This window comes from Sarcophilus harrisii, chromosome 2 (genome assembly GCF_902635505.1).
Source record: "Sarcophilus harrisii chromosome 2, mSarHar1.11, whole genome shotgun sequence".
Classification (NCBI taxonomy): domain Eukaryota; kingdom Metazoa; phylum Chordata; class Mammalia; order Dasyuromorphia; family Dasyuridae; genus Sarcophilus; species Sarcophilus harrisii.
In genome coordinates, this window is record NC_045427.1 from 153,790,759 (window position 1) to 153,808,073 (window position 17,315).

General features: G+C 34.1%; 1 protein-coding gene across 1 annotated transcript in view; it reads right to left on the reverse strand.

Annotated features, from left to right (window-relative positions):
- PCSK2 (proprotein convertase subtilisin/kexin type 2) overlaps window positions 1-17,315 on the reverse strand; it is a 295,645-nt gene that overhangs the window by 242,428 nt on the left and 35,902 nt on the right. Inside the window, exon 2 of the mRNA XM_003758170.3 lies at window positions 8,882-8,986. Within this exon, the coding sequence (XP_003758218.1) occupies window positions 8,882-8,986 (105 nt within the window). The remainder of the gene's footprint in view (window positions 1-8,881; window positions 8,987-17,315) is intronic.

The following is a 17,315-nucleotide window of genomic DNA, read 5'->3' on the forward strand; positions in this document are numbered from 1 at the left end:
ATTTTAATAAACCTGATCAATTACTCACTGTTCAACCTTAAAGTGAAGAACATATTTTTGTGTAAAGTTTCTTAGACTGAGAGCTATTGAGACTTAGCTATCACTCTCAGCTCTGCCATTGATACAATCACCATGAGAGCCAAAAGAGTAAGTCACTTTCTATTCTCGTTAATCAATTTCATGATAAACAAAAAGGAATTAATTTTTAAAATTTCCCTATCAGCCGTAGGAAGCCATTAGAAAGACAAATTAGAGGCTGTCTATAGATTCCTTGAAGCAATCTATTATAACTAAGAACAATATTACATTAGAGTTCTTACAAGAATGTTAATAAAATGAGCTGGTTTGAAGTAAAATTCCAAAGATATAAATTCTCAAGAATATGTATAATGTTGATGCAGCAACTTGTTGAATGAAATCAGGACAGGCAGTCACTTCATACTTTCTGCTGATGTTAAAGATCAAGATGGCTTTCCTTTTGCCCTTTTGAGAAAGAGAATCCCAGATAGAGGTCATGATATCTGCAACTGAATCTGCAGTCAAACAAGAATCCCCTTTATGTAATATTCAAGTGGTATTACGTGGTCATTCAAACTTATTCCCTGGGTGACTGAGAAAGTCACCTAACCTTTCTGGGCCTTGGTCTTCTAAAACACAACAATTTGACTTGCATATAAACATATGACTTACCTTTATCAATTTTAAAATCCACAGACACATAACACATGGCCAAGGAGGGATGCTTTGCAGCCAGTTCTTGAGGCATCTGAAATGATTTGCTCATGAACAGCTTTGTCATTTGGGATATGTTGTTTACATTTGGGACCATGACATCAAGAAGGTAAATTGCAAGTGAAATTTTAGATGAAGGAGGGCAAGTCACCAGCTCCACCCTCTCCTCTGGAGTCATCTGGATTCAAGAGATAGATCAGGAGAACTCCAGATGGCTCAGGATGCAATGGGTGACCTTAGTCTTTTAAAGTTAAGGTCTTTCCAGGTTTCAGTTTGACTGAAGCAACAACCATTCAGTGATTTAGACTAGGTAAGAAATGAAGCAAATAATGTCCTCTTTTACCTAATCAAACAAAAAAAAAATGAAATCAATCCAGGAGGGGAAGATGTCAAACCAGAAACAAATGCTATTGACATTAACTATGAGCCAGCAGTGCCCAATGACCAAGTGAAGTTTGGACTGAGACTTATTGTTGGCCAAAGAGCTCCAGGGTGATATGGGTTGTAATCTAAAAAAAATCTAGCTCTTAGACTCCAATATATCTATAGCATTGTTCTTAAATTTTGGAAGAGAGCGAGATTAATTTCTTTGCTTGCTGTGAACCACTGTTTCCTGTGCATTTCATGAAGATATTATGTGAAAACTATGAATAAATTGCTATAATGGTCTCTTGGGTTCTGAGATTATACCCCTCATGTCATTTTCACTTAATTTTTTTCTGAGTGGAGGTTGTAGAGAATAGTACAGAGTGTTTAACTAGTCACATCTAAACTATTCAAACTGATCTAGAATTCACTGCATTATCACTTTAAATCAAGAAAAGTACCTGAAGCAATAACAAGCAACCCCTACCTTTTATCAGCCTTCCGAGTCTATCTCAAGGATAAAGGATTAGATACTAGATCAATTATTCCGTTGTCAATTACCATGGAAGAAGGAAGTCTGAGTAATTCATTTATGAGATTTATGCGTGAATGTGCCTATGGGGTTTTTTTAGTCACCATTTTACATCAAGGATGACATCATAAACAATTTATAAAAAGAATTTACCTTTCAAATTTCCAGATAGAGGAAGATTTCGTAATCAAACAAGGTACAGAGAGGATCCCAGAAGACAAAGTGCATAATTTTGATTATGTAAAATTTTTAAAAATTTGCACAAATAAAACCAATGTAACTAAAATTTAAAGTGAAATAAGTAAATGGGGAGAAGTTTTTTTAGGAAGTTTCTCTAATAAAAGTCTCATTTCTGAGACATATAAGGAACTGATTCAAATCTGTAAGAGCCATTGACTGAAAAGTAGTTAAAAAATTGAACAGGCAGTTTTCAGAAAAAAAAAAAAAAGCCTAGGTCTAAATAACATTATGAAAAAAATGTTTCAAATCACTAGCAATTAGCCAAGTTGAAGGTTCCAGCTCACTCTGATAAGACTGGCAAAACTGATTAAAAAGGAAAATAATAAATGCCAGAAGACCTGCATGTAAACAAGCCTATTGACCCACTGATGATCAAACTGAGAGCTAGTCCAATCTTTCTGGATGACATTTTTGGAACTGTGTTTAAAAAGTTTAAAAAACTGTGCATATTCTTTGACCTAGATATCACTACTAAGTCTATACATAAAGAGATCACAGAATGAGGAAAAGTAGCCATATGTACAGAAAATATAAGTAGCAGCTCTTCATAGTAAAGAACTGCAAACAAAGAGAACATTCATCAGTTGGGAAATGACTGAATAAATTAGGGTATGGAAATGTAATAAAATATTCTGCCACAAAGATAAGGAGATAGTTTCAAGGAAATATTTGAGATGACTTACATGAACTAGTTCAGAGAGAATGAGAAATAATTACAACAGTATAAAAACAAATACTTTTGAAAGCTGTCATGGCAATCAATGCAAAGACCAACTGTGATTCCAGAGAAACAATGCTACACTGCCTCCAATCCCCACAGAGCTGATGGACTCAGGGTATAGATTAAGACATTTCTTAGACACATTCAGTGTGGGGATTTGTTTTGTTGGATTGCCAATTTTTTCTATTAGAATTATCTTTTCTCCCCTGGAATGGTGAGGAAAAGAGAGGAATTTAATTTTTCAATTAAAAAATAAAATTGAATAAAAGAAGATCATTGATAATTTTGGAGAGAGAAAAAAGAGAACATTATTTATGGATAACCTCAGATTTGGTTATTAGAGATATGGATTAATTTTTATGAGGCAAGGACTAATTACATTAAGCTAGAGGTAATTAAAGAACATAAAATCATGAAGAAGGACAATATAACCCGTAAATATAATAAGAAAAGGAAATCATGGTCTATTCGTTAGTCATAGAGGGCTTAAGATGCTTAAAAAATTGAATAGGAATGGTCTTCAAAGAGATTTGGATAGATAATTATAATGATCCAGACAGAAAATTGTTTAGAAAAGGAAATAGACAATAGTTTCTGAATCAAATTCAGCTCCTCTTTACAAAAGGAGGAGTTCCTTTTGAAAAAAAAAATAAACTAGAGTTTTTTCAATCTCCCAGGAACTTAAGGGTTTAAAACTAAACACAGATTGCAGTCTTTACAACTTAATACAACATAATATGTTTTACCAGTTATATGAGTATTGTTTGAGCTGAACAAAGAAACAACCATTATCTTTAACCATTAGACTTTCTCTTCCATTGTCAAGTACTTACATCTTTTATAGAGTTTTAATATGGATATTATCATCCACTATCAATTTTGGCTTCAAGGCTCATTAATGGTGCTATAGGCATAGCTAAACAAATGCTATTGAATCTGTTCCTAGAGCAGAGTATACATTCTTGCTACTGCTTAGTGGGATGGGTCTTTATTCAGGTTATTTTTTCCTATGTACTGATCCTAGTATAAGCAACATTTTAACATATAAGTCAATAATTCACTTACTAGATCACTAAATGCTTCATCAGCACTGAGCCAACCTTTCCAGGAAATTCACCTTTGCTACAATGATCATAATCTAGAGAAAATAACAAGGAAGCTTGTTTCAGGAGACATTCAGCCTCTTTGGACTCTAGAAACTCTAGAATGGGTCAATTCACTTAAATTTGATTGAACAAATATTTATAAAGGAGATAATTGAGGGAAGTCATCAGCACTAAATGGATTGGGAAAGAATTTTTGGACTTGGTGAGATTTTAGGTAGCATTTTAGGTAGGTTTAGGTAGAACCAAGAGGCAGAGATATCAGAGACTGGCAGAGATTACCTGCCAAGACATAGAAGGAACAGAAGGAATTCATAGATTCTTCACATATGTTCAAGATACTCTTAAATGAAGAATCTCTTCTTTTTTATATTTCTCTTAGCTTTTTAATAGTATTTTCCCATTCCACAGAGAACCTCATCAGATCCTTTTCCCAAGAAAACTCTTTAATATCATTCTCAATTGCCTCCTCTTTCACTTCAGTTTCTAAAAAAGAGATTTCTCCTTAGAAACCAACCTTTCTTCTTAAGCTCTTGAATCTATCTTTCTAACCTTCTTCATCAATCATTCTCTTTTATTAATCATCATTGCTCTTCTTCCTACATCACTGGATCTTTCCCTGTTGACTACAAACATTCCCTAGATTCTCTAATACTAGAAAAATAGCCAACCCCCCCAAAAAAATTCCCCCAAAACAAAAACACTGTCATCCCCACAAACTATCATTTTGTACATTTCCTCCCTTTTCTTATCCTTAGCACTATTTTAATACATAGTAAGTATTTAATAAATATTTTCCCAAACATTTTTCATTCATTGACAAAAGTATGGAAAATCTGTCTATATGATGATTTTATTTTTTCCCAGTCACTTCTCAACTCCTTACAATTTGGCTTCCTACCTCACTGCTCAAGTGAAATAATTTCCCCCTTAAGATTACCAGTAATATCCTGAGTGTTGAATCCAATGACCTGTTCCTGGTCTGCATCTTTCTTGACTTTTCTGAAACTTTCACACTGTTGGCTATTCCCTCTTTCCAAATTCTTTCCTCTCTCCTAGTTTTTTTAATTATTAAAACTTTTTATTTTCAAAACATATGCATGGATAATTTTTTTTTTGCAAAATCTTGTGTTCCAAATTTCCTTTCCTTCCCATCCTTCCCCTAGATGGCAAGTAATCCAATATATGTGAAACATGTACAATTCTTCCAAACGTATTTCTACAATTATCATGCTGCACAAGAAAAATCATATCAAAAAGGAAAAAAATTAGTAAGAAAACAAAATGCAAGAAAAAAACAACAAAAAGAGTGAAAATACTATGCTGTGATCCACACTCAGTTCACACAATCCTCTCTCTGGGTGTGGATGGCTCTCTTCATCACAAGATCATTGGAACTGACTTCAATCATTTCATTGTTGGAAAGAGTCATGTCCATCATAATTGAACTTCATATAAACTTCTTGGTGCTGTGCACAATGATCTCCTGGTTCTGCTCATTTCATTTAATCAGTTCATGTAAATCTTTCTAGGCCTCTCTGAAATCATCCTGCTGATCATTTCTTATAGAACAATAATACTCTCCCCTAGTTTTTATCACATTGTTCTCTCCTTATTTTCTTTGTACTTCTCTGACCACTCTTCAGCTTTTTTTTCCCCTGGAATTAACATAACCTATATTATGGGTGGTTAGGAAACACAGGGCTCTGTCTTGAATTCTTTTCTTTACTTTCTTGATGATTTCTTTAGGCTTTCATGATTAACGATCATCTCTATGCAAATTATTCCAAAATATGTGTATTTCCCCCTTTTTTGTCTCCTGAATTTGAGCCCACAGTTACCAACTGCCTACTGAACATCTCTACTCTGATGGTCTATAAGTATCTACAACTCAACATGTCCAAAATGGAACCAGCCATCCTCCCTAAACCCTAAATCCATCCTCACACCATAGATTTCTATTTCAGTTAAAAGCACTACCATCTTTCAAATCATTTAAGCACAAGAATCTATTGTGGGGATACAGTCATGATGGGAATAAGGGAGGGCATAAGAAAAGGAAGGAATAAAACTGATCTGGGAGGGGGTAGGGAGAATTCCCTTTACTTTACCTTTGACTCTCCCCTTTCAGTGCTTCTATATACTTTGTGCTTAGCTCTCCCCATTCTGGACTCCTTAGTCTTAGGAGAGACACATCTCTTTGACCAAAAAACAGCTTTGTTGTTGAGTCATTTCAGTCATGTCCCACTCTTAGTGACCCTATTTTGGGAATTTTCTTGGAAAAGATACCAGAGTAGTTTGCCATTTCTTCAGCTCCTTTTACAGATGAGTAAACGGAAACATATAGGATTAAATCACTTGCCCAGGGCCACCCAACTAGTAAGTGTCTGAGGCCCAAGAGGAGTTTTTCTAACTTTAGACCCATCACTCTAGTCACTGCACTATCTAGCTGTCCCCAAACCAGCCTTGGCTGGTGACAGAGATCTGGCTGGAGTGTCTGGTGTCAACCCTGCTCTCATACTGTGAACACAGCTGTTCCAGGGGCCAGGCGATGCCAGTCTCAGCAAAAGATCCCTTAAAATGACTTAGCATCATCTGGCACAACAGAACCTTGGCTCTGACTTGAAATAAAAAATACAAAGATAAAACTGCTTTCCAGAGAAGAAAGACCTCTTGAGGGACTGTGAGCTTTGGCTTCGGAGCATTGCATGTGGCCTGCCAGTAGGTGGTCTCCTGGGTAGTATATTTCATCTGCACTCCTAATTAAAGCCCAAATTAAGCTCACTCACAACATCCCCATGAAAAAAAGTCCTGCAGGAAAGAGTTACCGAAGACTATCAGCTCAAAACAGGGGCCAGGATAAGCCTTCAAATCCAAGGCTTGATCCCTTTTTTCTAAAATCAGTTTTGTTATGTAAATTCCTAAGAACAAAGCTAATTGTTTCAAATCAATAAAGGACTCCCTTTCCCCCTACATCAACACATTTGATTTTATGAATAAAAAAATCTAGACTGCCATCAAACATGGCTTGACTATAGAATCTTAAATTTCTTTGGGTGAGAAAATAGTGACTTAAATCAGAAAATGTTACATTGATGAGTTGGATTTCTAGAACAGATGAAATCCTGGTAGTATAAAGAGTGGCGTCTCAATAATATTTTTGAGTGTTGTGCTTTTTTTCTCAGAATAAGTAATGGAAAAGGAGCTCGAAATAGGGATGGATAGAGATAAATGGAAATTGGAACAACAAAGTAGATAGTGTCAGAGGTTAAGATGTGGACACATAGTCCTTGGGAGGTCAGAATCTAGATGCTTGACTTCCCTCAGGCATGGCCTCTGGGTATCTGATTCAGAAAGAGGAACAATAGCAGAGTCAGTGATAGGATAGAAAATGAGAAGAACTCCTTCCTTAAGTTAATCATTAAGTACCAAACTCTTCTCCCAAGTCTACTTTCCCTCACCAACATTGATGGGGAAGACTGCCTGTGTTCTGGCTTGGTCCGGGGACCAGCTAAAAGTAGTACATGGTAACATGTGCTAGTCTCGAGAAATCTGTCAGATTCTCTGTCTCTCTTCCCCCTAACTCCCAGAAAAATTTGCCCCAGCTTCTGGAAATACAGTTCAACACATAGATTTGGTTTAAATTATGTCTTTTGATGCAGAGTGCTTCCACATATCAGTGACAGCATTAAGAGCTTTAGTCATTGTGTTTCTCCTACTAGTACCATAGTAGGAGATCCTGCTGTAGTTATTAAACTTACCAAAAGGTGAAAAGTATATTGTGCAGAATTATCCTTTAGTAAATATTTTTACTATTCTAATTCTTCAACCCCTTGTCACTCAAGGGAGAGCAGACAAGCTCAGGTACCAAATAAGAGAAACCAAGAGGAAAATGAAATACTTCTTGATCACATGGAAGGAAAGAAGGGATGATTTTAAGAATTAAATTAATGGAGAATATCAGAGGTTTCTGGCTGTAACAAGTGAGAGCCTACTTTGGCTCCCAAGTTTTGGATCCACCAGTATGAACAATGATTCTGGAGAATGCTATGTCTTGAATGGAATTTGGAAACTGTGTTTATTTCCTTTATTCCTGTAATGGCCATGCTAGGGCTGAAACAATGGACCTTTGTTTTTCCTGGAATTAGATCACACCTATATAATAATAGTGCAGGGTCTAAAGAAAGCTGAAGTTGCAGAGCTCACTGAGAGAGGTTCTATTATATGCTGTTTATTGCCTTTATTAGATGCATACAAAAACGTAAAACAGGCTAGTCTGTGTTTTAGAGAAATTTGGTTGTGCCAAAGTCACATGAGGAAATATGATTTGTGATTGCTTGGGATAGGTGAGCTATTTCTGTTTGGATATATACACACTTTCTATTGGGTATATAGATACTTTTCTAGAATTTCTTATCCTGAGGTCCAAGAACATTTCTTTTTGAGGAATTTTGATATGTTATATTTCAATAGAATTAGTTTCTTTTGTAATTCTATGTATTTTATTCTACAAATTTGAAAACATTTCAGAGTTTTATTAGCTTTGTCAGATTGCCAAAGGAGCCTATGACCCCCAAAATGTTAAATATGCATGCCTTGGATTAATGCAACAGTTTGGCCATCTGGAAAGGGGCCAAGAAGGAAGATAGAAGGTAACCTATTTTCTGAAGAGATTATGACAAATCCTGCTCTCTCTGGAGTGGGTGACAAATGTAATTTCCAGAATAAATGTGGGGTATTTCAGAGCCTGATCCTTTTTGGTGAATAGGTTGAAGTTAATTGCTAGTAATTTAAAAATGAGTAAACTTTACTGAAAAAGTGCTGTAGACATTTTGACATAAGCCTTAGCTACTTTTTAAAGCAGACCTACACATGTAGCATTTAAGGATAAAATGGGAGGAGATTGCAAATCCAATTGGGACTTTAGCCTATGTACATAGTGCATTATCTTCCCTACCCCCTTTTAAAATTTTCAGCTGCAATGTCCTTTTTAATATAATAGTTGCATTGAGACATACTTGTCTTTAATGAATGCATCATTTGGGTTGGTCAGTATCCATTTGTTACATTAGACTGGCTTTCTATGCTTAGATTTTCGAGACCCTTTCCCATGTCATCCTTACCCACTCTTCTGCACAAATTTAATATAAAAGCAAGACTGGATAGACACATTAAAGGTAGGCTTACCCTGGGATCTGTCTCCAACTTCTGCTTATGGGGCAGACTGCGTCTTCTCTTAGTCTTGGCAAGGCCATTGTGGTAAAAGTGGTACAAGCCTCCTGTGAAGGGGAGCTGGAGAGAAGGAACAAGCAAGGGGATGATTAACCTCTTTTAAAAGCCCAATGATAGCAAAATTAAAAGCTCTTGGAACCAGCTTGATATGGATATGGGTGATCTGGGGAAACTAAAGCCTCAGTCTCTGAATTGCTTGGCTAAATAAGCATCTACCTCTTGTCCTTCTAAATCTGGGTTAAAGCCAATATTCTCACTGTTTCTTAGTCACTTTCACTATACATGCATATATTTCTCTGCATTTACTAATTCTGTTTTCTTTGTCCAAATCTCAAAATTATCCAGTCACCTAGTCAAATCCATACTCAAAAGGAATTCCTATTTTAATATATCCAATAAGTGATCATCTTTCTTTGCATGAAGTCCTCCAAAGACAGGCAGTCCTCCACTTCTTGGAGCAGTCCATCTCACTTCTGGACAACTTACATTTTAATGAAATTTTTCTGGTTATCCATTCAATATTTGCCTCTTGACAACTTCTATCCATAACTTTTGCTTCTATCTTCTGGGTCTAAACAGAGAAAATCTAACATCTCTTTCACATGAAAGTCCTTCAAATATCCAAAGAAAGTTAAAATGTACCCTCTCTCTCTCTCACTCCTCCCCTGTTCCCAGTCCAGGGTCTGTTTTTCTCTAGCTTCAATATGCCAGTTAACAATGAAGGTAGAGGGAAGGATAATGCTTAGGGTCCATGCTTAAGATTTGGATGGGTTATGGGGTGAAGATACAACTTTTGAGCTTGCCTAATTGGCAAAGTGAGGGTACCATCAATGAAAATAGAAAATTGTCCTCTGGAGTATTTGGTTTGCCAACATACTTCTTGAACCATGGTGCCTAGAAGTGAATATAATACTTAATGGTCTCATGAGAATAGTCCGTGATGGGGTTTTGTAAGTTTCAAATGAAACCATATTTGGTACTTTATATATATATTAACTACTGTTAATATTTTATTTCTAGAAGTTATATCTCTTAATGTAGCCTATGATCATGTTAACTTTTTTGGCTACCCCATTATTCTGCTGCTCATATTGAATTTGCTGTCCATCCTCTTACACCTTTTCAGAATGTGCCTTTTCAGACCAACTGCTATTTATTTAACCAAAACTCTCACATCTTATACTTTTTTTTAACTCTAGTGCAAAACTTTACATTTAATTCTCCTTCAATTTTATCTTATTAGATTCAGTGCCATTCTCTAGACTGTCAAGATTCTTTTTGATTTTGACAGTAATTGTGATAGAACCTCTACCAAGGTTCCCCTTTCCATCTGCAATATGACTTAGAAAAAGGAGGCTTTTCTAGAGCTTGATTGTCCTGGATTTGAAGCAAGACTCAAGTTATTTTTTCCTTGAGACAGTTTCCTTATAGTTTCTAGTTATATTAATATAGTTTCTTGATCACCTAGGAGCATAAAAGCTCCCATCCACATGAACTGGTAACCCCACTTAGCAAATAATTACATATCACAAGAGTTGCCATACTCATCCACATTTATCAAACATGTTTCCATAAGAAGGGGTATGTGTCTATAGAAACTAAGTGCCCCTGAATCATTGCTGCACATCTTTGCAATGTTAACAGTAGGTAAACCTTTTATTAAGTATTGACCAATGAGTGCTGCATTTCATCCCATCACAGAAGCTGAAGAGAGCACCAGCATATAGTTTTCTAATGACTATCCATTGTTAGCTATCCTACCCAACTTTGTGTTGCATAATTATTAACATATCATTTATATTTTTAATCAAATCATTGACAAAAATATTAAACACCACAGGAGATCTGTCTTCACAGGATGAAGAAAAGAATGCTGGAATATGCCTTGGGAATCCTGTCATATTGACATGAAACTATTAGCAACTTTTCATCTAGTCATCTAACCAACTTATGGCAATTTTTAATATTATTATTTAATTATTATTTAATCTACATCTCTCCATTATCTCCACAAGAATGATGTGAGATACTTTATCAAAAGCTTCTCTGAAATCAATGTAAATTATATCCACAACATTCTCCTGATTTACTAGTTTAGTAATCTTGTCAACAAAGGAAATGAGGTTAGTTTGCCATGACCTCTTCTTGATTAAGTCTTGCTGGCTTTTTGAGATCAGTGATTCCTTTTCTACATGTTCACTAACCTTTTTAAAAAACGAAGCATGCTAGAATTTTCCCAGGAACCAAAATTAAGCTCACTGGATTATAATCCCCCCTTCCTTTATTTTCTCAATTAGGACAACATTTATCATTTTCCTCTCCTTTCCCCCTATGATCTTTCAAATATCGCTGCTGACAACTCAAAAGTTATATCCATAGTTTCTTTCAATTTCTGAGTATATAGTTCATATTGACTAAATGATTTGAATTCATCCAGGGAGGCTAGGAGTCCCCTTATTATCTCCTTATTTATCCTGGGTATATACTCCCACACTTCTTTCTTGTTCTTATATAAATTCTACCCTTCCTACAAGAAATGTTAGTCATAAGAACCTATGCCTTAGAGCTCGAAGGATCTTAGATGACAGTGATAAACTTAATATGTCAGCTAATGAGATTCCCAGTAGAACCATAGCTAGATTTTTTTTTTGCTAGTCTCAGGTAAAAACAGTTGAATTATATTAGAGATAGGTAGTGCTACAGATGAGAATTTGACCTCAGGTGCAGGGAACTATGAAGAAACAAGAGATTACTAGAAGAGGTAAGCCTGAGAAACACCATGGCTATAGTATGTCAGAACACATAATTGCAGTAAAAGGCACTAAGTGTTGGCAAAAGACCACAAGGTATATTGGTTAATCATAGACCACAAGACAGGAGAGTAATAACTGCATCTCTCCTTGGATCTTGCCACTTTGGAAGAACTAAGCCTCAGAAATAGCTCTGCAACAAAACACCTGGCAGCAATGAAAAGTATTTCTTGGACAAAGATGAGGGAAATTGAGGCTAGAGACACCTGTTCTGCCTCCTTTGCAGCCATACACAACTGCAACTACATGTGATCTCTCTCTTCATTTGGGATGCCAAATCTTTGCACATAGCTGCTCTGTTCATAAATATATAATTTTGGGTTAGATTTTGCAAGCTATTTTGGGGCTTAGGAACTAGATTTAAAAAAAAATCTGGGACAATTTACTTTTTGTCTGTGCAGCTTTTATTTATGATTTCTTGAAATATAGATCTGAAAAAACAGGCTTTAAAAAATTAATGATTTTGAAGGAGTCCAGTGATTTGCTGTTGTGTTTCAAATGGAGCTAATTGACTAAGCTTTTAAACCCACATCATTCTACCTATCATTGAGTGGTCCATAACAGTCCAAACTCATTCCTCTGACTCATTGTTTAGGTTTTGATGGTTTAGAATGAGTGTAAATAGCTATTATTTTGCTCTGGTAAGAAACTTTGAGAATCTTTCCCTCCCAGATTGATATTTTTACAATGGTAAATTAGGCCATCTTTTGTCTCATTTCTTAGCTCTTAATCATTGAATGGACATAAGTCTAGATATACTAGGCCTGGGAAAAACCTTCATTTAGAAAGGCCAAGATTATTCATTGCATCATGGGCTATTGTCAGTCACATTGACTTTTGTCTTGCTACTAGACTTCGAAGGAGAAAGTGAGAATGAAAACTTTTCTCTGATGTTTGGTCTCACTTAAATCCAATTTACACACAAATCAAGACATCCTTGTGACACTGTTGGTCTTCTTCAAGAAGGATGAACAATAATAACCTGTTTCTACATTTTATAGATAAGGATAAAGGCCCAAAGAGATTAAATAAGTTGCCTAAGATTACACAGTTAATAGATAAGAGAAACTCCCTTTTTTTGTAAAATGGCTGGTCTCAAAAAAAAAAAAAAAAAAAAAAAAAAGTAAAATGGCTGGTCTCAAAAGTAACTGTTTCTTCTACTTTGCTTTAAGATCCCAAAATCTTAGAGTTGGAGAGTTTAAGATCAGGAATATTACATAGTGTACTGAACTGGAAATCAAAAGACCTGGCTTCAAATTCTTCCTAGGATACTTAACTGGCTGTGTAATCCTATGTAAATTAATAAAACTTTTATGTAAAATGCTAATAATAGTAATTGTATTATCTACCTTACAGCGTCATTGTGAAGATCAAATGAGCTAATGTGTGTGTGTATGTATGCACACACACACACACATACACAATACACATATATATTGCTTTGAAAAACTTAAAAGCACTATAAAATATTAGTTATTATTTTACCAATTTTAATGGTTCCCAAGCTATGGACTGTGAACTCTGGGGAGCTGTGTTCTTATTGTAGGAGGAAATATAAATACACATTCAAATTCATGGTAGGTATCACTAAATAATTACTGATTGACCATTTTCACCTCACTTTATTTTCCTCTCTTTTTCCATTATTCTCCTCTCATTAATAGACTGAGAATTGGGCATGAGTCTTATAGCCATTTAGGTTAGCTATGGCAACAAGAAGTAGTCAGTGTACTCATAAGACACCAAAGTAAGCAAAATGGAAATCAGTTGTTAGGAATAGTTTAAAGTTCACTCAGACAGTGGAAAGAGCACTGGTTGCACAGCAGTGGGGCTTGGATTTTCAGCACACCTGAACTTCTGGGTTACTGAACGATCTTAGACTTCATATTTTTGGAACTAAGCTCCCTCTTTTGCAAAATGACTGATTTCACATAACCCTGATTGCCTCTTATATTTTTGTGTGTGTGAGTGTGTATGTACATGTGTGTGTGTGTTCATACCTTTGACCCAATTATCCCACAACAAAGGAACTGAGGCAAACTGATGTGTTTTGCTCAAGGCCACAAAGCTAATAAGTATCTGAAGCCAGCTTATTTGTCATTTCTGCTTTTTTTCTTTGACAAATATCTTAATTTTTTTGTCCATTTGTCTCCTAGAGAAATAGATTTCATTTCTATAAATTCATATCCAAACCTTAAATAGTTTTGATATGGATTTCAACAGACATATTTTTCATAAAGACGATTTTTCAAATACATGATTCCATCTTATATAATATTATGTTACAAATAATATATTAATATATACAAATTACACATACATATGATAATTATAATGCAGATTTTTTATGTAAAAAATTTTAATTTTTACATAATATAATCATAAACTTTCCAAATCATGAATGTTTGAGAATTTAATGTTGCATTTTTTCATAATGCATTTTATAAATTTTGGATTTTCAGTCCTTAAGAATTTATCATAGTATATAATGTGAGATGTTTTCTCCAATTCTCCCAATAATTTAAAAAGATTAAATAGAGATTTGCCCTTCACCCATAGAATTTTGTAATCTCAAATTTATTGCACACTAACATATTGACACATTTTGTCCTAAATTATGTAATATTTTCCATTTATTTATTTTTTAGTGTAGCATTAGATAGTTCATAAATTATTGCTTTGTAGTACTTTTGAAACCTGGTGGATATTCTTGACATTTTATTCTTCCAAATGAACTTCTCTACATATATGAAGCATCATTAAAAATATGGATTAATTTTATAATATTGTTATCTTAAATATATTAGATTCTATCAACTATATACATTGAGTAGTTCTCAAGTTATATAGTTCTTTTGTTTCTGTGAAATGTATTTTACAGTTGTATTTAGATATTGTCTATGTATGTCTTGGCAGAGTAATTATAGAATAACAGGGATCTTAGAGTAAGACGGTCCCTTTGTGATCATTCTGTCCACTCATAAACAACAAAAGCACTTGCTGGTAAAGGATCACCTGTCAATTTGAGTTTTAATAAAAATTTATGAACTAGAAATATTTTTAAAGATATCAAGATTAGCACTGAGAACTAATTTGGAATCCATTTTCTTTACCAACCCTTTATTTTCCAAATCTGCCAGTCTCTTCTGAAGTCCTTGCCTTCAGTCCTCCAAAGTGAAGAAAATACCATCTGTGCTGCCAAGATATTTTGTTTGTTGCCTGCATGGTATTGATTTGCATCATTATAGGGAACTTCCACAGAGATGAGATCACAGATTCACTTGAATACCTAGAAATATTGATGATATATTTGTGTGTTGATCTCATATTCTCCTATTTTGCTAACACTATTTATTATCTTGATTGTTTTTGGTTGTCTATTGAATTTTCTAAGCAAATCATTCCATTGTTTCCAAATAGAGGTAATGTAGTTTCTTTTCTCCCTGTATTTATTCTTTATTTTTCTTGACATATTATTGTTAGGTATTCTTTCTAAAATAATAACAGTAATTTTCCAAAGCTATTATTTTGTAAAAATGTCAGAAATAATAGGGAGAGTGGATACCCTTGTATAAACAGTGTTTTCAGTAGGAAACATGTAATATTTTACTATTTGAATAAAATTCCATCTCTGATTTAGCTAAACCTTTCTATTCCATTGCTGTTAGTGGTTTTTAATGTTCCTGAACGCTATGTTTTATCTATGGCTTTTTCCACATCTCCAGAGAGGGTTTAATTATTAATGTGATCATGGAATCACAGAATTTTTGGTATATCATTTGATTTTTCCCCCTAACATTAAATCAACCTTCCTTGAATTACTGACATAGATACAAAGTGGCCATTTAAAAATGTTTAAATATATGCATGTATATTGTTATGTCCTATTTTTATTTTAATATTTCACTTTGTTTTTAGTACTTATTTAATTTGGTATTTTACTTAGTTAAATAGCAAATGCCATTTACTTAAAATTGCAAATAGCAAATACTATTTAGTATTTGCTATTAAATACTAAAATATTATTTTCTAACATAGTAAATATTTTACTTAGTATTTTACTTAATAGTTTAAATTTTTTTTAGTTAGGTAAATATTTATTAGTCACATTAGTCTAAAATTTTCTTTCTCTATCTTATCTGTCCCTTGTTTGGGGACTAAGAACTAACTGATATCATGGCAAGGATTCCTCCTTTTTGTTTAAAAAAATACTTCATAAACTAAAACAATGAACAATTCTTTAAATGTTTCATAGATTCATTTGTGAATCTATATGATCCTGTTGAATGAAATATTAAATTGTTATATTTTTTCTATTTTATCCATATGATTGCTTATTTTTGTGAAAATTTATGTTTTCTTCATGTTAAAATTGTTGGCATAAAGCAACTCATTCTCTATTGTTTGCACATGAAACATTACATTATATTTTGTAATTTTATAATTATTTATTGTATTATTAATTATTAAATAATTAATTATTAATTAAATAAATTATAATTTACAAAATATTTTGTAAGTTTCTATTATTATTTCTAAGTGTTTTTCAGAATTTTTTACTTTTGCAGCACAATAAATTCAACAAACATTTATGAAATACCTACTAATTATAAGGTATAGGTAATTCCAATCATTCAACAAACATTTATTTTTATATTAAAGTTTTTGCATAAAGAGTGCTGTATTAGATACTGAGGGAACACCCATAGTTTGATGCATCTCTTGCTCTTCAGGCCCCCTATTCCCTCTGACTGAAGAGGGTGGAGGGTGGGTCATAATAACGTGACTTAACTGGCAGGATTGTTGTGAAGATCAAATGAGATAATGTTTACAAAAAGCTCTTAGCACAGTATCTGACACATAGCAAGTATTATATAAAATATAATTACTATTCCCTTCCCAGTTTACTGAAAAATTTTGTATCATAGCCTACTTTTTCTTTATTATATTGCTCTATTCTATTAGATTATAGATTCGCTGAAGACAAAGGCTAGTTTAGAGCTTAATGAATAATTAAGTAGGTAACTTAATAGAAATTTGTTGAATTTTATATGTTAGCTTTTCTCTCAATGTAGATTTATTCTCCTTCCCCCTGTTTTTTGTTGAAACTCTGCTTTTGATCTTGCTTCTGCTTCCTAGGTTATTATGAGCTGTTCTATAGGTTTTTTGTTGCCTCTGACTCTTTATGACTATTTGGGGTTTTCTTGGCAAAGATTCTGTAGTGTTTTGCCATTTTCTTATCCAGCTCATTTTACAAATGAGGTTTGGAAGCAAATGGGGTCAAGTGACTTATTCGGGGTCACACAGCTAGTAAGTGTCTGAGGCCACATTTAAACTCTGGAAGATGAGTCTTCCTGGCTCCAGGCTGAGTACTCTATTCATTGTGCTACTTAGGTACCCTAGGTTATAGGTTATTTTTATTAATAAGATCATAGACTTAAAACTAAAAAAGACCTCAGAAATTGTCTAACCCATCCCTCTCACTTTTACAGGTAAAGAAACTGAGGTGATATATAGGTAGCAAATGGAAAAACATAGATCAGAAGTCAAAACTTCTGATTCTGAATCTGCCAAGAATG